The sequence below is a fragment of the Micromesistius poutassou genome (assembly GCF_964030765.1).
Source record: "Micromesistius poutassou genome assembly, chromosome: 21".
NCBI classification, from domain to species: Eukaryota; Metazoa; Chordata; class Actinopteri; order Gadiformes; family Gadidae; genus Micromesistius; species Micromesistius poutassou.
In genome coordinates this window covers 6,307,729-6,330,634 of record NC_140291.1, presented here as the reverse complement: position 1 = coordinate 6,330,634, position 22,906 = coordinate 6,307,729, and the positions used below count along the sequence as shown (strand labels likewise).

At 42.4% G+C, this 22,906-nt stretch overlaps 6 protein-coding genes across 12 annotated transcripts in view; 5 read left to right on the top strand and 1 right to left on the bottom strand.

Moving 5' to 3' along the window:
• The first annotated feature begins 693 nt into the window (after nt 1-693).
• On the top strand, nt 694-10,993 carry LOC311366696 (hemoglobin subunit beta-2-like). 4 transcript variants are annotated; one of them, XM_084485498.1, is made up of 5 exons: nt 697-959; nt 1,257-1,383; nt 1,818-2,037; nt 10,232-10,345; nt 10,472-10,609. In XM_084485498.1, the coding sequence occupies exons 1-5, from the start codon at nt 838-840 to the stop codon at nt 10,477-10,479; spliced, it is 591 nt and encodes a 196-aa protein (XP_084341624.1). In that variant the 5' UTR covers nt 697-837; the 3' UTR covers nt 10,480-10,609. The 4 variants fall into 4 exon arrangements, with proteins under 4 accessions (XP_084341622.1, XP_084341624.1, XP_084341621.1 ...); XM_084485495.1 differs by lacking the exon at nt 697-959 and adding an exon at nt 10,809-10,993 and having other exon boundaries at nt 1,254-1,383; nt 1,701-2,037; nt 10,472-10,694; XM_084485496.1 differs by having other exon boundaries at nt 694-959; nt 10,232-10,612.
• Nucleotides 10,994-11,284: 291 nt separating this feature from the next.
• LOC311366697 (hemoglobin subunit beta-like) lies at nt 11,285-12,609 on the top strand. Its single transcript, XM_084485499.1, has 3 exons — nt 11,285-11,961; nt 12,088-12,310; nt 12,425-12,609. Exons 1-3 carry the CDS (start codon nt 11,870-11,872, stop codon nt 12,551-12,553), a joined length of 444 nt encoding a protein of 147 aa, XP_084341625.1. The 5' UTR covers nt 11,285-11,869; the 3' UTR covers nt 12,554-12,609.
• A 148-nt stretch (nt 12,610-12,757) lies between these two features.
• LOC311366698 (hemoglobin subunit beta-like) lies at nt 12,758-14,239 on the top strand. Its single transcript, XM_084485500.1, has 3 exons — nt 12,758-13,585; nt 13,712-13,934; nt 14,055-14,239. Exons 1-3 carry the CDS (start codon nt 13,494-13,496, stop codon nt 14,181-14,183), a joined length of 444 nt encoding a protein of 147 aa, XP_084341626.1. The 5' UTR covers nt 12,758-13,493; the 3' UTR covers nt 14,184-14,239.
• A 1,489-nt stretch (nt 14,240-15,728) lies between these two features.
• hbae5 (hemoglobin, alpha embryonic 5) lies at nt 15,729-16,819 on the top strand. Its single transcript, XM_084485664.1, has 3 exons — nt 15,729-15,884; nt 16,108-16,315; nt 16,592-16,819. The coding sequence occupies exons 1-3, from the start codon at nt 15,790-15,792 to the stop codon at nt 16,718-16,720; spliced, it is 432 nt and encodes a 143-aa protein (XP_084341790.1). The 5' UTR covers nt 15,729-15,789; the 3' UTR covers nt 16,721-16,819.
• Nucleotides 16,820-17,811: 992 nt separating this feature from the next.
• On the bottom strand, nt 17,812-19,977 carry hbae4 (hemoglobin alpha embryonic-4). 2 transcript variants are annotated; one of them, XM_084485928.1, is made up of 4 exons: nt 19,893-19,977; nt 19,577-19,800; nt 18,813-19,035; nt 17,812-18,263 (listed from the first exon to the last, which is right to left on the bottom strand). In XM_084485928.1, the coding sequence occupies exons 2-4, from the start codon at nt 19,666-19,668 to the stop codon at nt 18,135-18,137; spliced, it is 444 nt and encodes a 147-aa protein (XP_084342054.1). In that variant the 5' UTR covers nt 19,669-19,800; nt 19,893-19,977; the 3' UTR covers nt 17,812-18,134. The 2 variants fall into 2 exon arrangements, with proteins under 2 accessions (XP_084342054.1, XP_084342055.1); XM_084485929.1 differs by having other exon boundaries at nt 18,831-19,035.
• Nucleotides 19,978-20,717: 740 nt separating this feature from the next.
• The window catches only part of rhbdf1b (rhomboid 5 homolog 1b), a 35,968-nt gene continuing 33,779 nt past the window's right edge, over nt 20,718-22,906 (top strand). Inside the window, exon 1 of one of the 3 annotated variants that reach the window (XM_084485896.1) lies at nt 20,718-20,829. The gene's annotated coding sequence lies outside the window, so the exon portion shown is untranslated. Of the gene's footprint in view, nt 20,830-21,555; nt 21,873-22,906 lie in introns of those variants that run through there. The other 2 variants (XM_084485894.1, XM_084485897.1) reach the window with 2 other exon arrangements.

Sequence of the window (22,906 nt, the reverse complement as noted above, 5' to 3'; positions counted from 1 at the left end):
GAGAAACACACACTGTCCTGCTGGGCTCTACCTGGTGTTGAAAAAGCAAAGCCACAGTCAGAACAGGAAGTCCAGGTTGGCTATTACACATAACAGAACAATAATTTAGAGATTAACATTACATACTGTTTCATCCATGTTACATGCATGATTCCTTTCCATATTTTATAGATCTAGTGATACTCATATTCAGGAGGGGTTATTGTTGCATGTGATGTGACCATCAAACATCACTACAACCACCGCCTTGGCTGTTCTGAAGCCTTAGTCACCTTACACTTTACACTTACTTACTTACTTACCTACCTTACACTCACACACACATTAATTACTAGTAATGTTTAACATATGTATCTGCTTCTGTTTTTAAACACTGGTGTTTAACCTCTGCTCATCGAATTGCAACTGTTTTTAGTTTCATCTACTTATTTTTAAAAAAACAACACCACCATCACTAGCACTTGCTTCTCTCTCTCATCACAAAACAGCTATGACTAGCTAAACAGGCTATGAAAATGTGAAAATCAATTCTGACGGAACGCCCTTATCACTGTTGGATCGAGTTTGTTTACTACTGTTGGTGGTAGACTAACCGACAGCCACTAAATCAAATAACCAATCGGAGGAGAGCCCTTCTAACCAATCAGCGGCGAAAAATGCATCAACAACCCCCCCGTCAACAACCCCGCCAGCCCGTAATCGCCCCCGTCAACAACTTCGGGGGGGTGGGTCTCGCTCGGGGCGTAATTCAATGTAGAACCGCCACTGGACAGAGGCCAGCTTGATGCCCAACCGCTACGAGAAGATCTTCCAGCCGTGCCTGGCCGAGCTGATACCATGTTCTTCGTGTTCATCGGCTGCACGTCGGTCATAGAGAACGTGCCGGCGGCCGGGAGGCTGCAGCCCGCTCTGGTGCACGGTCTGGCCGTGGCTATCATGGTGGCCATCATGGATAACAGGTAAATCAGGTTATTTAACGATTTAATTATTGCTTAATCTCGGAGCCACTGTAGGCCTATGTTTTGCAAGACGTGTTGCAGGTTTCTAAGGTAACTGGATACAAGTGCAGCAAGGGTTCATTTAATGGACTAGAATGGAATGCAATGGAGTTGAGTTGAGTTTAATTTAATTCAATTTAACTTAATTGAATTGAATTGATAAAAGATCCCGAGTCCTGTTAAGCCATAGATATATGGATCTATCTAACTCCAGTCCTCCTCGTGTCTACTGACATTTCTGTGCTGTATCTCCTCCAGTGGCTCTCACTTCAACCCTCCCTTCACCATTGCCATCTACCTGTGTGGAGGCATGGAGCTGGTAATGGTCGGGCCCTACCTTGCCAGTCAGGTTATTGGAGGAGTACTGGGAGCCGGCATGTCAAAGGTCAGCCTCCAAGCATTCCCAGCATTTCAGACAATGCATATAGGAAGACAATCCATGATATACAAACGTTTGATACAAATACCAGAATATTATTAAATAGAATATAACTGTATTTGTCGCTAGGGGTTATTTGATTTGCCCATACACAGGGCTGGCAAAATCAGTAAAACTGCCATCATAAACATGAAGTGTACATATAAAACAATTAAAACACTACTACTACTAATACAAATAGGACCTAATATTACCACTGTTACTACTACTACTAATATTTATAAGAATATTAAACATTATAATTTTTAATCTATTATTATCAGTTCACAATCATCACCCTTCTCCTGTCTTTGGACAGTAGACAGTAGGGAGACTAACATTGACGTCAAAGGCAGCTCATCCTATGCGCCTCCCATCCTCAACCCCCCGGTGCCTCACAGCTCATGGTCCCTGCCGACCGCTACCTCAACGCCACGGGCGCCGCCTTCGACATCCTGAAGACGGAGGCGCAGCTGCCGGGCGCCATCTTCGGGGAGATGGCCATGACCTGCCTGATCACCATGGTGGTGCTGCTGGTGGTGCTGCTGGTGGCGGTCAACCCCAAGACCAAGACCCCTTCCTGGTGGGCTGCACCGTCGTCATCATCAACGTCTTGGCCGGGTAACAGATTCACCACACACACACACACACACACACACACACACACACACACACACACACACACACACACACACACACACACACACACACACACACACACACACACACACACACACACACACACACACACACACACACACGTGTATACCTACATATGTGTGTATATATAGATATAGTTATGTACACATCATATCTGCACACACAAATGCACACATAGGTATCTGCTCACATCAACACTAGTCACCTTTCGGTGAAATTCGCCGTTTTTTAAACAAAATTGGCCACTTGTGTGATTCGTGGAGATCTATTGAGAAAACATTGGGGGTGGGGGGGGGGGGGGTGGTCTACAGTCTGACGAAAACGAGACGATAACTAAATAAAAATCAATTTAGGATGACAAAAACTACGACGAAATATTTTGACACTTTCGTTAACGAATAAAAACGAGACGAAAATGTAAGCGGGACGATTTGGGAAGCGATCCAATCAGAACTAAGCTCTTTATGTGGGGAAGTACTGATCGTCCCGCCCGGCAGGTCAACTAGCAGCCGCTTGCTGTGTCGCAAGCAAGTGTCCCTTTGTAAACAGTTTGGCGCAACAATCACCGGTTAAAACACAACCAACTTGAAGTCATTGGCAGACGAGTCACCCCAAAATTCACGCAAAGATAAGCATCCTTAAACAGTATTTTTCTTTCAAGCTAATGTTATGTGTGTTTTCGCTAAAATTGGAATACAATACAAGCTGAAAGAAACTACCGCTGTCCTGTAAGGGTACCGAAGCTCTGTGCTGTCGACACCACAGCGGGGCACAGAAACACAGGATTCACTGTGGTTTCTGTGACATGAGAAACACTAAAAATGAATACTAATGTTTTATAAAGAAATCTATCTTAGTGGGAAAGCCACGCAACAGATAGCCACGGTTACATACAGTAGGCCTAATGTTCTTATGACGGGAGAAAGGAGCAGAAATATAGTATAGAGACAACTTGGAGCTGTGTGTGCGCGTATGTTTGAGCGAGAGACGGGAGTGAATGAGACAGAAAAATCGGACCCCCCTCCATTCTACCTCACAGGTACAGAAGGCCTCCGACAAGGATGGGCCACTGAGTGCAAATAAAGCTAGTGCAGAACAACAACAGACCAAGGAGGACGCCAGAGCAAAATGCATTGTACACACAGGATTGGTAGTCCCAATGATTGAAGATGAGGACTTTGTTTTAATGATTGATACAGTTGATAGGAGGCTGACTGTTCCCCAGAAAACGAATAAGCATGCATCTGATTGACAAACATTATGAATCATCATTGGTGTTTTTGCAATTTTTTATTTTTCTGCAAAGAAAAATAATATATATGTATAAAAAAAAGATTAAAAAAATGATATATAAAAAAAATCTATCCAAAAAAACATTAAAAAAATTATATAAAGAAAAAAAAAAGAAATAATAATAATAAATAAAAAATAATAAAAAAATTGACCTGCGCGCATGTTTTTTTTTTTTTTACCTGCACGCAGGTTTTTTTTTAACCTGCGCCCGCATGTTTTTTTACCTGCACCGCGCGCAGTTTTTTTTTTTGGACATGCGCGAAGGTCAAAAAAAAAACATGCGCGCAAGTCAAAAAAAAACATGCGCAAAAAAACAGCTTGTTAATACACACCCTCACAAGTGTCCTCCTTATGTAAGTTCCACAGCCCAACAAGTAAGGCAGGATAAATGTCCACTCTGTGTGACGTCATGGGCATCCGAGCCCCACCTAGAGTTAATCTTATGCCCCATTCACCCCGGCCTTGTCTGTCTGTCTTTATCACATACAAGATACTCAAGTTTTTAGGGTGTTTAAAGGTGACATTTTGAAAATCTGCCAATTTCTGACATCACAAGTGGGCGTGTCCACCTAAATGTCTGCTGGATAGATCAGTCTACTAGCCTACCCAGTGGACTGTAGAAAACATTGCTCATCTATCCGCCATACATCTAGGTGTACACACTCACTTGTTATACTGGAAGAGGCAGATTTTCAAAACAGCTTGTAACAGCTAATCACTCACACACCTGGTGGTATAATATGTCACCTTTAAGGTGCACCCATCGGCTGTTTTTCTATGCATTGATGGATCCTGAGGGCAGTGAACAGTTCAACAAGCGGTCCACTGGGTGAATCAGTTGGCTGACAAGGGCACACCCATGACTGGGTGCCAAGTGTCTGATGTGGATAATACACACCGTCCCGATTGAAGTTAGCTTGATTGCTTTGATCTTGGTGCACAGACAGAATCATTTCAACCTGTGTGGTGGCCAGTGGGCATCACTACAAAACATTGAATCAACAACATGGTTATGACACAATACAAGACAACCAACTTTAAAACAGATGTATACTGTGAAACGACTATTAATTCCCTGGACTTTTATTTGCTCCAATCATTGCGTTTATCTAACAAGCCATGTACGAAAGGGCCTTTCCAAGCACGAAGCTGCACGTGTGCAAGGTAAAGATCACCAGTGCTGCTGCAGTGCTCCCAGTAATCCCGCCAGTACCGGAAACAGTGTGTGTGAAGGAGTGCCAACAGTCAAACTTTACAATATACGAAACATACGATATGAAGTTACAGACGATTCAAAATTATATTAATTATTAGTAGGCTATATATTATATACATTATGTATTATAATTGTAGTGAAGACACTGGGAGTATACTGTATCTGGCGTTAGTTCAGGGGCTGTCACTGAGTTCACACCAGGGTGCCGGCCAGAACACCAACTTAAGGCCAATTAACTTTCAGAGGGTCCAAAATGAAGAAGCAGGTGATGGATAGTGCAGGTGGTTTAATACTCTTTGCTGGCAATGAGGTCATGTGGTTTTCTATATCAAAATAACAAATACACACATGAATAAAGGAATAAAGCTATTAATCTCTAATAAACACAATAAAAGAGTACTGAAATTACTACATCTCCATTTGCCTCTAATTACCACTATCACAGCCCCCCGTTTCCCGATAACGATGGATCCATGCTCGTACGATCCATCGTACGATGGATCTCACGATGCATCGTTAATTTTTGGCTAGCGTTTCCCGAAACTCATCTTAACATGAACGCGCGTGCTCTGCTCTTACGACGTCGTAGGATTGTAGCTGTCTACTGACACGGTGCTGAAATGGGCTCGGTAGGAGGGAGACGCAGGAATGTTGTTGGATTAAACTATATTTTGTGGCAGCAAAAAAATATCTCCCCATCAAGGCCAACAGCAGAGTAGCCTACGAAAAGAATAGAATAATATGAAGGCTACAAATATTAAAACACAATTGATTAGGGTCTAGGCCGACGTATGATCAGTCCTAATCCTGAACGCACCCTGCGTAGGCCTACATTGTTTCACGGCATTTTCTCCCCTGAAATAATTCCATATTACAAAAATAAAAAATAGCATGTGTCTGTGTGACAATATAGAATTTATTTATTGATGATGATTTACTGATTTCTGAAACATGCTTTGCGCCGCAAAGAGGGTGAGCTCTGATTCCGCAGAAGGTTTCATTCATTCATTCAGTGATTGGCGCGCCGCGCACTCTAGAAACTTTGGTGTCAACATTAAAAATGCAACGTTCCATTGATTCATTATCATTCAAACGCAGAGGCATTGACACAGCTATTGCTGTTGCTGGTCTAGATCGATTCCTGCCCATATTGTTGGGCAGGGGTATGATGATGCGGGCAATGTAAGCGGGAAAGGCACGCATCGCAACACAGTTTCCCGCAGCAGTCTACGTTCACTGCAGAAACAATGCTCTCAACTTGGCGATTGTGCAGTCCACTAAGGTCAGGGATGTTCCTAACTGTCTGGACACGGTCCAATAAATAGTGAACTTCATCACAGCCTCACCAACACGCCTACAGTGCTTTATGGCAAACAATCGCAACAAAAAACGCCTGCAGAAATGATCCGACACCCGCTGGTCTCAGCATGATTCATGTACAGTAGGCCTATGTCTTCTGTCATTGATCAATATGAGGGCATTTTAACCACGATGGTTGAATTAAAATCAGAGGGAGACAGCAAGTGCCGCTCGCAAGCGACTTCCCACATGAGCAACGGAATCATTCGATTTTATTATAGGCCTATGCCTTGTGATAGGGTTACCTTGTGACGTGGCGTTTCATCGGTAGGCTACATTTATTTTTGGAATTTTAAATTACTGCAATAAATTATATTTGTGTTGACTTCTAACATGTCTCTGTCTTTGCTGTTTAAATCTAACAGTAGTCTACGAGTAATGTGTTGCCTTTCACGCATAAATCTGAATGGACTTTTGTTTTGAAAGAGCTCTTATTTTGAAGGGCAGTTTTCACCCTAATGTTCCTGGGTCATAGGTTTGTTTTGGTTTAATAGTCTGAGGAGGCTAGCTGAGTTTGCACAGCTACATTTGTGTTCAACTGCATGATTGTATCACTGTAAACGTCACAGAGGCAACGTCGTAAGTTGATAATTTCATAATTACATTCATAAGTTAATGTTAAAAAGTACTATTTACAAAAAAAATGCATTTGATATATTTGTGGCTAAAAACGTTTTATTTACATGAGGAAAGCACCTGTTACAGAGCTAAATGGTAATTTTCGTATTTGTCTTGTTACAGTTTTCACTCTGACCTTGTACAATGAGGAAAAGAGCCACAGTAAAGAGCAACTAAAGCTTACTACGACTCACGTCTTCATTTATAAGGAAGAGTTTAGCTAGTTGTATAGCTGCAGTTGCTACACTGCAGTGAGGACAACACAAGTAATATATATGCACTGTTTTTGGGGTATTGCGAAATAGCGCCAGCTGGACATTCAGTGGTATTGGATGACGTGTTGGTGACTCCACTGAGGCTATAGTAACGATGCATCCTAGTGCTCTACGAGTACCCCTGTAGCCGTCGTTACGTAACGATGCTTTCGGGAAACGGTCTGAAAACTCAGACCGCGATGTATCAGACGCGATGATCGTACGACGGTAGGCTAACGATGCTTTCGGGAAACGGGGCCCAGAAACACACTTCACCTGACTTACTAGCATATTAACACACATATAAACAACATCACATGGTAATATTTACGTTACGCTCACTGTAAACATTACACTAACGAGTCGGAGCGATAACAATAACATAACACGTGACGTGGCGTACACTCGATCAGAGGCAGGTGAGCTAAATGCTACAACTAGCTTAAACAGTGATCACATCATAACAACAGAAATAAACTATGGCTGCAGCAACGTAAATACAGTACATCAACAATATATCCCGACATACTCACTTTTCATCCACGCACAGACCACTTGCCGTGACGTTAATTAACTGCTAATCCCTCACTCTGCCGTCTCACCGGAGCACGCACCTCTCTGGCCAAGCGCCGTCAGTTACGCTACATAACCAGCAGGGGGGGCCGCTCCTATATGAACTGACCAACACTACATCTATAAACATCACACACTAAACATAGTATGTCCCAACTTTGGGGGATTTTCTACAATAATATTATATTAATATCAACCCAAAATGTCGGATAACTTCATTAAAACCAGTAGCCTACTATTAAATACTTCATATTGACTAAGTTAGGTTTTAACTCATTCAATATGCCATATCCCCGGCCCCCCTCCCCCCACACACCTCCCAAAATACTTTTCCAAACGATTGTTGTATAGATTGTTGTAATTCTATGCATCATAAAAAAAAAAAAAATTGTTCCTTCAATCAATCGCCCCAGGACGCGGTTATCGGATACATAGCGGATATCAAAGCAGAGCCTAACGCCCTAACCCTAACGCCTATATGGGCGGGCCGGAGCAGCCTCAGATAACAGCGCGTGGTGTACCGCAGATACCAAAAAAAAGCTGCGTGACCTTTAATGGCACGTCTATTTTATACAGCACCACTCAAACACAAGGTCCATCAAGTGTTTCACCATGGAAGAAATCCCATGTTACCACCATTAAAGGGAATGTCATTTAAAGAGAATTAAACAAAAAAAGGAGAATTGTCAAATATAACAAAAGGTTTAAGTAGGCTGTGCACTTACAAATACTATTCAGGTCTTTTTTTTAGCAAAGAAGATGGGTAATACTCAATGTTTCATAATTAGTTTGACAAGAATTTAAAAAATAATTGTAGCTTTTTTGTAGCCTATATGGCATATATGGTGTGTGTGTGTGTGTGTGTGTGTGTGTGTGTGTGTGTGTGTGTGTGTGTGTGTGTGTGTGTGTGTGTGTGTGTGTGTGTGTGTGTGTGTGTGTGTGTGTGTATATATATGTATATATACATGGTATCCCATGTGACTCCCCTCTTCCGCCACCGGCTCCCTGTAGTAAGGCCCGCATCAGATTCAAGATGATGGTACTGGCTGGCATACAAGGCGGCCGATGGAACTGCCCCTGCCTACCTCCAAGCCTTGGTCAAACCACACAGACACACCCCAGCTCGATCCCTCAACTACCTCAGCTGGACGTCTGGTACCGCCATTACTAAAAGGTCGATCAGCTAAATCTCTTCTCTATCTTGGGACCTTCTCTATCTTGGGAGTCGCTCACCAGCTTCCGCAAACGACTCAAAACCCACCTGTTCAGAGTTCACCTAGACTCGACATAGCCATTTAGTCCCTTATTTGTCTGTTGCACTATTGTTTGTTGTACGTCCTGGCACTTAATGAACGCACTTAATGCAGGTTGTATTCATTCATTGTACTTAATTGTGTAGCATGTACTTAATTGTGTTGTGCATGCATGTTGTGTAGCATGTAGCCTACTTAATTGTGTAGCATCTGCTAGCTATCACTGCTGTATACGGGGAATGGGGTTAGCCTGGCCATAGCCTACTTGCACTTGGTTCTATGAACATCTTTACTGTACCGATGGCGATATATTGTTTCACTTCTTATGACAAATGTAGGCTACTTATTGTAAGTCGCTTTGGATAAAAGCGTCTGCTAAAAGCCCTAAATGTAAATGTAATGGTAGGCCTATAAGGTATATATTTATATGATATATATATATATGGTATATAATATGGTAGGCTATATGGTTTCTGCATTAAGTCAATTTATTAGCATATTTATTGTATCAAAGATGAAAATTACATTTTTCATTTTCAAGTAGCCTAAATTGAAGAACAGTTGATTGAAGCATTAATATGGCCAGTTCCTGTGGTGTGTGCATCTGTGTGTGTGTGTGTGTGTGTGTGTGTGTGTGTGTGTGTGTGTGTGTGTGTGTGTGTGTGTGTGTGTGTTTTTGTGTGCGTGCGTGTGTGGTGTATGAATAATACACAAACATGCGTGAGGCTGCATGCGTTAGGCATTATTAATATTTGTTAAAGAAATTAAATATTATTGAATATAATATTATTCTATTACATTATTTTAAATTAAGCATGACACATGAAACATATAGAGCCTGCCCTCTGATAAGTGAGGGTGGATCCCTGGCACACCTCCCACCTTTTCTGCCTCAGATTATCAAGCACCTATTAGCAATCCTAATGTTGCATCGTTATGTGTTAAATATAGCCTATGTTATATCCGACATCGTCCTTAAGAAATTATGCGACTTGTTTAACATACACATTTGATCCAATTCATTCTCTATTTTAAATGTGTCCAAAGACAATCCGATAATTTTCTTCTCATTTTGTTTAATATTTAGCAAAATACCAAAGAAAATAACAAATCATAATTCTATAAGATAACGGTATTATGGTATTATAATTATAATACATAACATAAGTATTATAATTATCATTATAATCATCATGTAAAAATAATACTAATCTAACATTACATTTACCAGCTACTCTCTCCAGTTGTGCTTTAGTGCTTGCTTATGCAGCACTTATTGTGTATGTAATTTGATTATTTATGGGCCTATATAAAGGCCAGGTATGGGTGTGCAGCAGTACCCTCAATCAAAATCCATGCATGTGTCGTTTGTAGAACTCGGAAATGTATACCCATTTCTCAAACTAACTAACTAAATGTATGGGCCTGTAGAACTGCGAAACGTCCAGAAACTTCGACATCGATAGGTTTATCTGAAGCGTGTCATCTCCAGCCTATTGCAGTTCGTTCCGTGGTTGTGGGCGGGCGGTGGGAACCCCTTAAAAACCGAGGGGGAGAGCGAATGTATGTACTTCTTATACCTACTGAAGCAACAACAACAAAACCGCAACCATGGTTGAGTGGACTGATGAAGAGCGCAGCATCATTAATGGCATCTTCTCCAACTTGGACTACGAAGAGATCGGCCGCAAGTCTCTCTGCAGGTATGTACCTGAACCCAAACCCTAACCCTTGTGTCGGTAAGAATGCATTGTGAAACTCAAACTCATCAGTGTTTTGACTCCACTTGGACCACTTGAATTAACCCATCATTCCCCGGTCTCTTGCAGGTGTCTGATCGTGTACCCCTGGACCCAGAGGTACTTCGGTGCCTACGGCAACCTGTACAACGCAGAGACCATCCTGGCCAACCCCTTGATCGCCGCCCACGGCACCAAGATTCTGCACGGTCTGGATCGGGCCCTGAAGAACATGGACAACATCAAGGACACCTACGCTGAGCTGTCTCTGCTCCACTCCGACGTGCTGCACGTGGACCCCGACAACTTCAGGGTACGAGCATGCACGAACCACCGCCAGTTATTCTCACCTCACGGTGCTCTGTCGGAGTCTTCTTAACGAACCTAAACCTCACTAAACGTCCTCCTCCCTCCCTCACATGTGCAGCTGCTGGCCGACTGCCTGACTGTCGTCATCGCCGCCAAGATGGGCAACGCCTTCACCGTGGATACCCAGGTGGCGTGGCAGAAGTTCCTGTCTGTCGTCGTCTCCGCTCTGGGCAGACAGTACCACTAAGCTGATATTCAACAAAATGCTGATGTTCTTGAATAAACAAAAAAGAAAAAAATGTACTTCCAACTCGTTGTGTCCTTTGTTACTGCTGTGGGGATGAGTCCCATGCAACGGGTCTGTAAGCGGCTGTGGTCCGTGGTTCGACACGCTCAGCGCTGCCGTTATACGACCCTGGCCGGGCCTATGTCAACTTGGTCCCCACAACGGTTTTGATGCTTAATAGTGCTCGATTCTTTGCAAACAAACCATTCAAACAAAAAAAATAAACAGGCAAAGAACCAGTCAACCGTACAACCAACTACACAAATAAACAAACAAACAAACAAATGGCCTAAGAGCCATACAGGCATCATCCGATCATTTTCTTCTCATTTTGTTTAATATTTAGCAAAATACCAAAAAAAATAACAAATCATAATTCTATAAGATAACGGTATTATGGTATTATAATTATAATACATAACATAAGTAGGCTATTATATCATTATAATCATCATGTAAAAATAAAATAAAAATAATACAAATCTAACATTACATTTACCAGCTACTCTCTCCAGTTGTGCTTTAGTGCTTGCTTATGCAGCACTTCTTGTGTATGTAATTAGATTATTTATGGGCCTATATAAAGGCCAGGTAGTGAGTGTGCAGCAGTACCCTCAATCAAAATCCATATCCATGTGTCGTTTGTAGAACTCGGAAATGTATACCCATTTCTCAAACTAACTAACTAAATGTATGGGCCTGCAGAACAGCGAAACGTCCAGAAACTTCGACATCGATATAGGTTTATCTGAAGCGTGTCATCTCCAGCCTATTGCAGTTCGTTCCGTGGTTGTGGGCGGGCGGTGGGAACCCCTTAAAAACCGAGGGGGAGAGCGAATGTATGTACTCCTAAGTCCTATACCTACTGAAGCAACAACAACAAAACCGCAACCATGGTTGAGTGGACTGATGAAGAGCGCAGCATCATTAATGGCATCTTCTCCAACTTGGACTACGAAGAGATCGGCCGCAAGTCTCTCTGCAGGTATGTACCTGAACCCAAACCCTAACCCTTGTGTCGGTAAGAATGCATTGTGAAACTCAAACTCATCAGTGTTTTGACTCCACTTGGACCACTTGAATTAACCCATCATTCCCCGGTCTCTTGCAGGTGTCTGATCGTGTACCCCTGGACCCAGAGGTACTTCGGTGCCTACGGCAACCTGTACAACGCAGAGACCATCCTGGCCAACCCCTTGATCGCCGCCCACGGCACCAAGATTCTGCACGGTCTGGATCGGGCCCTGAAGAACATGGACAACATCAAGGACACCTACGCTGAGCTGTCTCTGCTCCACTCCGACGTGCTGCACGTGGACCCCGACAACTTCAGGGTACGAGCATGCACGAACCACCGCCAGTTATTCTCACCTCACGGTGCTCTGTCGGAGTCTTCTTAACGAACCTAAACCTCACTAAACGTCCTCCTCCCTCCCTCACATGTGCAGCTGCTGGCCGACTGCCTGACTGTCGTCATCGCCGCCAAGATGGGCAACGCCTTCACCGTGGATACCCAGGTGGCGTGGCAGAAGTTCCTGTCTGTCGTCGTCTCCGCTCTGGGCAGACAGTACCACTAAGCTGATATTCAACAAAATGCTGATGTTCTTGAATAAACAAAAAAGAAAAAAATGTACTTCCAACTCGTTGTGTCCTTTGTTACTGCTGTGGGGATGAGTCCCATGCAACGGGTCTGTAAGCGGCTGTGGTCCGTGGTTCGACACGCTCAGCGCTGCCGTTATACGACCCTGGCCGGGCCTATGTCAACTTGGTCCCCACAACGGTTTTGATGCTTAATAGTGCTCGATTCTTTGCAAACAAACCATTCAAACAAAAAAAATAAACAGGCAAAGAACCAGTCAACCGTACAACCAACTACACAAATAAACAAACAAACAAACAAACAAACAAATGGCCTAAGAGCCATACAGGCATCATCCGATCATTTTCTTCTAATTTTGTTTAATATTTAGCAAAATACCAAAAAAAATAACAAATCATAATTCTATAAGATAACGGTATTATGGTATTATAATTATAATACATAACATAAGTAGGCTATTATATCATTATAATCATCATGTAAAAATAAAATAAAAATAATACAAATCTAACATTACATTTACCAGCTACTCTCTCCAGTTGTGCTTTAGTGCTTGCTTATGCAGCACTTCTTGTGTATGTAATTTGATTATTTATGGGCCTATATAAAGGCCAGGTAGTGAGTGTGCAGCAGTACCCTCAATCAAAATCCATATCCATGTGTCGTTTGTAGAACTCGGAAATGTATACCCATTTCTCAAACTAACTAACTAAATGTATGGGCCTGCAGAACAGCGAAACGTCCAGAAACTTCGACATCGATATAGGTTTATCTGAAGCGTGTCATCTCCAGCCTATTGCAGTTCGTTCCGTGGTTGTGGGCGGGCGGTGGGAACCCCTTAAAAACCGAGGGGGAGAGCGAATGTATGTACTCCTAAGTCCTATACCTACTGAAGCAACAACAACAAAACCGCAACCATGGTTGAGTGGACTGATGAAGAGCGCAGCATCATTAATGGCATCTTCTCCAACTTGGACTACGAAGAGATCGGCCGCAAGTCTCTCTGCAGGTATGTACCTGAACCCAAACCCTAACCCTTGTGTCGGTAAGAATGCATTGTGAAACTCAAACTCATCAGTGTTTTGACTCCACTTGGACCACTTGAATTAACCCATCATTCCCCGGTCTCTTGCAGGTGTCTGATCGTGTACCCCTGGACCCAGAGGTACTTCGGTGCCTACGGCAACCTGTACAACGCAGAGACCATCCTGGCCAACCCCTTGATCGCCGCCCACGGCACCAAGATTCTGCACGGTCTGGATCGGGCCCTGAAGAACATGGACAACATCAAGGACACCTACGCTGAGCTGTCTCTGCTCCACTCCGACGTGCTGCACGTGGACCCCGACAACTTCAGGGTAGGCCTACAAGCATGCACGAACCACCGCCAGTTATTCTCACCTCACGGTGCTCTGTCGGAGTCTTCTTAACGAACCTAAACCTCACTAAACGTCCTCCTCCCTCCCTCACACGTGCAGCTGCTGGCCGACTGCCTGACTGTCGTCATCGCCGCCAAGATGGGCAACGCCTTCACCGTGGATACCCAGGTGGCGTGGCAGAAGTTCCTGTCTGTCGTCGTCTCCGCTCTGGGCAGACAGTACCACTAAGCTGATATTCAACAAAATGCTGATATTCTTGAATAAACAAAAAAGAAAAAAATGTACTTCCAACTCGTTGTGTCCTTTGTTACTGCTGTGGGGATGAGTCCCATGCAACGGGTCTGTAAGCGGCTGTGGTCCGTGGTTCGACACGCTCAGCGCTGCCGTTATACGACCCTGGCCGGGCCTATGTCAACTTGGTCCCCACAACGGTTTTGATGCTTAATAGTGCTCGATTCTTTGCAAACAAACCAATCAAACAAAAAAACAAAACAGGCAAAGAACCAGTCAACCATACAACCAACTAGACAAATAAACAAACAAACAAACAAATGGCTTAAGAGCCATACAGGCCATACAGCCACAGCCATACAGGCATCATCCTGATGGGTTTTTAATGCACGGTTTACGAAGGATGTTTGGTTTGAGTTATTTAGTGAATAAAGTTCAATAGCATACAGACAACCTCCATTCTTTTGTATTTAATCAGGAAATAGTTTCTGTATTTCTGTGGAAGCTGCATTGGAAAAATATATGAATTGTAGAATCGGCTTTTGAATAAATAACCACCTAATTCCACCTAATACAATACAATAATACACATACGAATAATTATGAACTATACAATTATGATGATTATTAATCAACTATTTCTTATAATGATACAAATGAATCATAATCATAATGATAAGAACAACATTATCAGAGTATAATTCCTAATCTTAATAATAATAGGATTATAATCATGATATTGTCTTAGGTCTTGTCATCGTAACAATTGTACATACTTGAATGAATGACGATGGTGATGATGATGATGATGATGATGATGTAATTGTTTTTATTATAACGGTTTGTCTTTACCTATGTTGTCTGTTAATCGCTATGTTGTTGCATTTATTTGTTTGTAAAAGTAACAAATAAACCTTGACCACCAAAAAATTACTTGCCCTGTCTTCTCTTCCCTGATTCTATTTTTTGTCTCCTATTATGGATTTGACTACCATAATAATAATACAAATCTAACATTTAGATAGATTACTAGCTAGGCCTACTCTGTCCAGTTGTGCTTCAGAAACTGCTTGTGCAACACTTGAGCCCTCTGGTGAATTCTTACCAGCTTACTTTAATAATAATAATAATAATAAAAAGTATCAATATTATTATTAGATTAATTATGATATCATTATATATTATTATTATTATTATTATTATTATTATTATTATTATTATTATTATTATTATTATTATATATAACAGCCTACAAGAGGGTATAACTATAGAAAAAAATGAGGATTCTATATTTAGCGAAATGCGATACCATCAGGAGTCCACTCCCCTTAACGAGAACTAGAAACCCACCCCTGCCAACGAGTTGTGTTTCCGATTTAGGTTAAGATAACGACACTAGGAGACAACGCCCGAACGCTGTCAGGACCCTCCGAGGGGGCCTGTCCATCGGTTATCTGGCTCCGCAGCCAATAGGAAGCTGGTGGGGGCGGAGCCTGGAGACGGCGTTGGTACCCCCAGGCCACTATAAATACATCTGCTCTTGTTTGGTTCAGCATCAGCCACTTGTTCTTTCAGTCTAGAAAGCAACTATCTGAACGTCAACATGAGTCTTACAGTTAAGCAAAAGGCCACAGTCAGGGAGTTCTTCGCCAAGATCTCCACCCGGTCCGAGGATATCGGAGCTGAGGCCCTGTCCAGGTATGGCGTTTAGTTTCTTGTCCGAAGAACAACTTAAAGGCTTATGTCCGTCGTACGTGTTGTAGTTGGCTTCATGTGCCTGCATATAGACTTGCAAAATACTAACTGGTTGTTTTGCTCTCTCTCTCTCTCTCTCTCTCTCTCTCTCTTTCTCTCTCTTTCTCTCTCTCTCTCTCTCTCTCTCTCTCTCTCTCTCTCTCTCTCTCTCTCTCTCTCTCTCCAGGTTGGTGGCTGTGTACCCCCAGACCAAGTCCTATTTCGCTCACTGGAAGGACACGAGCCCCGGCTCTGCCCCCGTCAGGAAGCATGGCATCACCATCATGGGTGGAGTGTACGATGCCGTCGGCAAGGTCGACGACTTGAAGGGAGGACTCCTCAGCCTCAGCGAGCTGCACGCGTTCATGCTGAGAGTGGACCCCGTCAACTTCAAGGTACTTATACAACAACTATAACAATAATAATCATTCTTATAATATGTACAATAATTATAAAAAATAATAATTGTCTAGCCTATAATAAAATAAGAATATTAAAATACGAAAATAATCTTTGTTATTCCATTGTAATGGTAGCCCTCTAGTATATTTATTAAATAAAATAAAATAGACTATCTACCATCTATCTACTACGCCCTTTATGTGTATGTGGTAAACCATTTGTGGTCGACATTGTTCTAATGTTTTTTCTTCTAATGTTCTCCTCCCCAGCTCCTGGCTCACTGCATGCTGGTGTGCATGGCCATGGTCTTCCCCGATGAGTTCACCCCTCAGGTCCATGTGGCCGTCGACAAATTCCTGGCCCAGCTGGCCCTGGCTCTTGCCGAGAAGTACCGTTAAGGAGCTTTCAGTGAGCCGCATCAGTCATGAAGACCCCCGCCATCATTGATGCATGTGGTCCGTTTCAATGGTCAATAAAAACAAACCAAAAAAAAATTCCGGATTCCGTTGTGGTCTTTTTGTGTTAGGATTCCTAAATGGGTTTACCAATGAACAGTATACTAAGGCTTCATACATTTAACCTACCGATGATTTATACTTGAATGAGATGTACTTTTTATTTATATTTTCGTTCAGCATATATAATAGGCGTGTGAATATTGAATATAGCATTAATATAGTTATAATAGAATAATACAATAGAGCGGTCTGTGGAGGCTGACCTGTCCATGGTGCTGAAAACACGTCCTGTTGGATGCGGACTTAAATGTTTCCATATATATATAATACTCTTCTCCAGTATTAAACATGTTAATATTCCAATGAAAAATGATCTAAAATAAGAAATATATATCATTTTAAGTAACTATGACTAACAACAGTTATAACCAACCACTTTTGAACAATTTTGAAATACCTAGGACTGTATAGGCCTAGTCGTTTTTTGTGAACATAGGCCTATATATTTACAGTGTCTGTCTACACATATACATATATAGCGATACATGCCTAAAGTTACCTATAGATTTTACTGCAATACAAGCCTTTTTTGGGTATGCTTTTTTTACAATTTACTTCATTTGAAACATGCTACTACAAATGTGATTACGTGCCTTTATCTAGTCACAAAACATATTGACAAGCGTGACTAAGCAATGACAATGACTCAGGGTTTGTGTTATCTAATGTGTGCAGTCGGTTTATACCAGAATCCACAGAAAAAACTTTTCTTGTTGATTAAGGCAACCTTTTACAAGTTTACAATCTGCTAAAATTCTTATTCATATCCTCATAGAATATATGTCCCCCATTTATTGAAATATATCAAAAAAAATTACCTCATTAGTCGAAAATCTTTATAGGCACACTGTCTCTCTCTCACTCGCTATCTCACACGCACACACACACACACACACACACACACACACACACACACACACACACACACACACAATCAGTGTAATAATCGACAAAACAGATCATGATGTTAATAAAGTTTATTGCAAATTATTGCAGTTGGGAGACTTTCAGCATTTAAAAACAGTGTTCTGTCCACTCTGACTGACAGCTGTCAGCTGTCTGGCACAGCTCAGCTGCGGTGGTGTGAGTGGGAGCATCGATAGTATGATGCTTGTAAACAAAGAGAGAGGTTTTTCATTTATATAATTGATAACCTTATTGATTACCCCTTTCAATCAGTATTGAATACGGCTATGTCCAGGGTGTTTAAAGCTTTGAGCTATAGTCGACATGTAAAACATTACAACTTCAATATGATGAGCAACATAGAGACGGGTCTGAGGTGGCGATGTTCTTATCTGAATTTCTCCCCAAGTACGGCAGAGAACGCCGAGAGATACTTGTCCATGGCAGCATGCGAACTGGGCGTGAAGCGGTCGCCCATGAAACAGGCAAGGGTGACTATCATGCAGTGCGAAAACAGCTGGAGGGGAGAAAGGACACATTAGAAACATTGTTATTCAATATGTGTGTGCCTTCGGTTCATTTACCTTCGATTTGCCCTAAAAAATGTCTACTTAAGGGATCAAACACTAGAGTGAGGTTTCCTTAAACTTTCAGGGTCATTGTCACACACTCTTTGTGTTTTTCCGTTTCAGTTTGATTTGTTTCTGAAGCACAGGCCGTCAAACATAATAGCAGACTCTTTTATACATAATAGCATACTCCTTTTTACCTTCTGTTGACCTAGAACACCTGTAGGCCTAGTATACCTATATGCCTAGTAAACCTGTAGTCCTAGTTAACCTGTAGTACCTAGACACACCGGATAGCCTCAAATACCTGTAGTATGCATGTAGACCTGTAGGTCTAGTACACCATACATGTTTAGTACACCTGTAGTCCTCATACTTTAGATCCCCTATGCATAGAAGGTAGGTAGAAGCCTAGTATACCTGCAGGCCAACATTCCAAACGTTTCTTTTTGCAATACTTTATTTCAAGAATACACAGCATTAATGAAAACACTAGCCTTTGTTTCTGTTGGCACCTTGAAGTTGTTGGGCTGGATGCGAAGCTGGTAGGCGTGATAGGTTTGAAGAGGAGCGAGGTTAGTCATCAGGTTAGCAATGTCCTTGGAGCCCTCCGCCAACGCCAGGAAGATCTTCTCGCCATGGGACAGCAGGTGGGCCGAGCGGGGGGTGATGTCCAGGTGGGAGAAGTACGTCTTGGTGCCAGGGTATGACGTGAACATCCTGGGAAGGGCACAGGGATATCAAGCACATCATGCTGAGAATGGAGCTTGGTGATTGTTTTGAAAAACCCATGTATTTTTTTTTTCATTATGTCTTTTTTATCTGCCCACAGAGCCTTGGGGCAGTGAATATGTATATCAATGGGTGAATGTTGATCGTTGAGGAGTTGTCATGGAGTTGTCATGGAGGTTGGAAAATGGTTCTTTTAGCTTATATATTTACTCCTGACCTGTAAACTTTGCTTTTATCTAACATGATAGGTCTTAGATTAATTTAATATGTTGAGAATACAGTGCTAAATAACCCATATACAACTTTTTGGCGGAAATGTGTTTCTGTAAAGCTCAATTGATAAAGCCCTGCCGCAGTGAGGCGTTTGAGTCCCACTGGAAAGTGATAGGTATGCATTTGTGTTCCACCAAAACTGAGCATACAAATCAAAACACTTATTTGTATCCCTTTCGATAAACAGAATTGGAAAATGTTGAACAAGGCAAAAGATGTGAGCCTTGTTCAAAGACAGGCGGTAATGGCGTCTTACCTCAGAAGAGCCTCTGCTCCTATGCGGTCAGCGACAGGGGTCAGTCTGGTCCATATTTCTACGATTAGCTCTTTCTCCTGTTTTGAGAGCATCGCAACCTACTCACCACTGCATCAAATGTGGCCCCAACGGAATATCCAGGGTGTGTTTGCTTTCAGTCTCCAACTTAGATCTTAACTTTTCTCACACTGATCTTTCAGAGCTGAAGGAGATGCAACCATTATCTAAAAGTGTAAACATCAACCAATATTATTCTTAGGATTATTTGTCCTCACCAGAAATGTACAATTTAGCAATTTGTCTAAAAGATCCATACGTTTTTAGAATCCAAAAGTCTCAACCGCTGAAAGAGTTGGTTGCCGTTGGTTTTTCTTCTGTTATCAGTGGTGGTCATGTGAGGTTTTTTTTTTGGGGGGGGGGGGGGGGAGTGGGAAGTGGCCTGCTGGCTCAATGACAGAGCATGACATTTATATGAACGTTTCCTGTTTGACATTGTCATCCAGGAGACACACAGCTATTCCATTGTCAGTGGATTCACTACACACAGCGGGACAGGAGAGTTTCATGTGATGTTTAGCTCAAGATGCCCCCAATGAGATGGATGGTGGCTTACATAGGACATAAAGCTGCAGGTCTTCGAATTGTCAAGTGTTTGGTGTTATCATGGACATCCTTACTTTCTGTTCCTCGGGTGAGGGTGGGAATAATATAACACGGTCAGATCTATGGTGAGGGAGAGAGATGCGAGTGAGTGTGTGTGTGTGTGTGTGTGTGAGAGACAGACAGAGAGAAGAAAGAATGAAATGGGAGATAAGGAGAAAGAGAGGTGAGAGAAAGAAAGAGATGACAGAGCGCATGAGATGGGTAAGAGATACTGAGAAAGAGAGAGAGGGAGAAATTAAAGAAATGGGAAAGAGAAATAAAGGGAGGATACTGTGAAGTGAATGACCCAAGTCTGGTGCGGATAACAGATAAGAGCATCTAATCAGCTGGGCCAGAGGGGTCTGGCTGTTGATGTGGAGAGGTGTGCACCGTGCTAAGTCTTTACGCCTGCTCATCATGACCTCATATTATCGCTGTATAAATAATGCTGAATTTGTTGTACCTTTTTGTTTTGTGCCATCTTTCCATGGCTATGGTTGTGTTTGTAACCATAAGACCACTGCACCGTATAGTTAAAGGAAAAAGGTTTGAAAAATAAAAAAGATGAAAAAAGAAAAAAAAGAGAAAATTAAAAAGAAAATGGAAATAAGGTTAAAACTTATACATAAGGCTGCCCCAGGTTACCTCTATACCTCTGCATCACCCTGGTGCTTGAATTGGTGGTGGTCATTCATCCCTTTTCTTATAACCTATTTATAGGCCTGCTTTATAATATTTAAACTGCACACACACACACACGCACACACACACACACACACACACACACACACACACACACACACACACACACACACACACACACAGACTAACACAAACTCACAGACACAGTAAGCGTTTGATACACTACTAGGCATATCAGAAAATAATAACAGATAGCACTGATCAAAATAACAATTATTCAAATTATGTGTACAGTTTCTGCAAACACAGCCTAAATGTAGCCCAGTAGTAGCCTACGTTGTAGTAGGCTAATACATCGAATAACATTTTTAAATTGTAACTATTGAAGTTGTGAAAAATCTGCAATATGCTTAAATTCACCTAGAGTTCAAAACACGAAGACGGAAAAGCACACGTTTAACTTCAGACCCGTCTTCTCAAGCGACTAGTCGACGACACCTGCCTGCCATGGCGCGCGCGCGCCGTTTGGCGGTGACGTTAGGCAACTGAAAACATGCATGGCGGGCCTCGCTCGCGCTGTACGCTGCCTACAGCCGATGTCATCCCCTCGCGGGGGCGGACTCCACTCCGGCGCACGCGATGCTGCTCTTCTTCTCACACACACACACACACACACACACACACACACACACACACACACACACACACACACACACACACACACACACACACACACACACACACACACACACACACACACACACACACAGATTAAAGCCAGGAGCCGGAACGTTAACCGTTGAACAAGTCCCGTTCTTATCAATGCAAACGCGGTCGTTTCGCGAGTATTTCTTCTCTAAAGCTGGAAAGAAAGGACATCGAGGCTGGCAACGTGTAGCCCCACGCCGAGGTTCCCCATTCATTTCCCAGGTTTGGAGATGTTAAGGACTGATAAGTTATGCGCGGACTGGCGTGATACGTTTACCGTTGGCTACTAGGATTCGACAAAAAGGTAAGGGAATAACGAGTGATGTACTCTTGCTGTCTCGACTGCTGTGTATTCTCCATAGGTATCTGTGAACGCGTTGGCGGCATCGCCATATAGACAGCGAGCATCTGTTTGACTCAGCCTCTTAATCACGTGCAAAACTAACCCTCGCGACCTAGGCTCATGTCGTCTGTGGGGGACACGCGGGTGCAGGGATATTCTATAGCAGGGTCTTCCAAGGTGAGGTTTACGTTGGATCATCATGACACGTTGGTTTGACTGTCACATAGCGCCTATAGCTGCGCTAGGTTGCTGTTATAACATGCGTGCTTGTGCGCGCGCGCGTGCGTGCGCGTGTGCGTTTGTGCGTGTGTGTGTGTGTGTGTGTGTGCGTGCGTGCACGTGTGCATTCGCTATTGCTACTACACTAACCGAAATTGTAATGCTGGTCTTACGTGCTGTTTGCTTAGGTGCATACTGTCTTACTGCATTACTGCCTTTAGGTGTAGTTGGCATTGATAGCCTAGTTCATGTTGCTTCCAACGTTTCTGAATTCAATCTGAACTGAACAAGTCCCATTAGTTTATATTGCGATGACGCGCTGCTTTCTGATTGGAAGCTTACATCCTGATCCTACATCGTGAGGTTTTCAATTAACATTTTATATAACGTTTTCATTAACACATCATTAAATTATTAATTTTACCTACGTATTCTTTCAAATCACAATGAAATTATTTATCTTAACTATGGCATTTTCAACACTTTTAACTAAATTATTATAACACATGGAATCATGAATTTGGCTCTTACATTACCCGGCCCCTAATTGGTTAGGCAGGAGGACTAAACAATTACGAACTAAAATATTAAGAGCTACAATATTTCAAATGTCCATAAACTATCAAAACTAATATCATTTCTCTTCATTCTTCTGATATTGCCTCTTCCAATAGGCCCAGCTTGTTCACAGGTCTTTCCAGTGTACTGGTCCTCGTCTTTATCTTCACTCTTCGTACTGTCCCACTAGAGTCTGGCAATGTTTCCACAACCTTCCC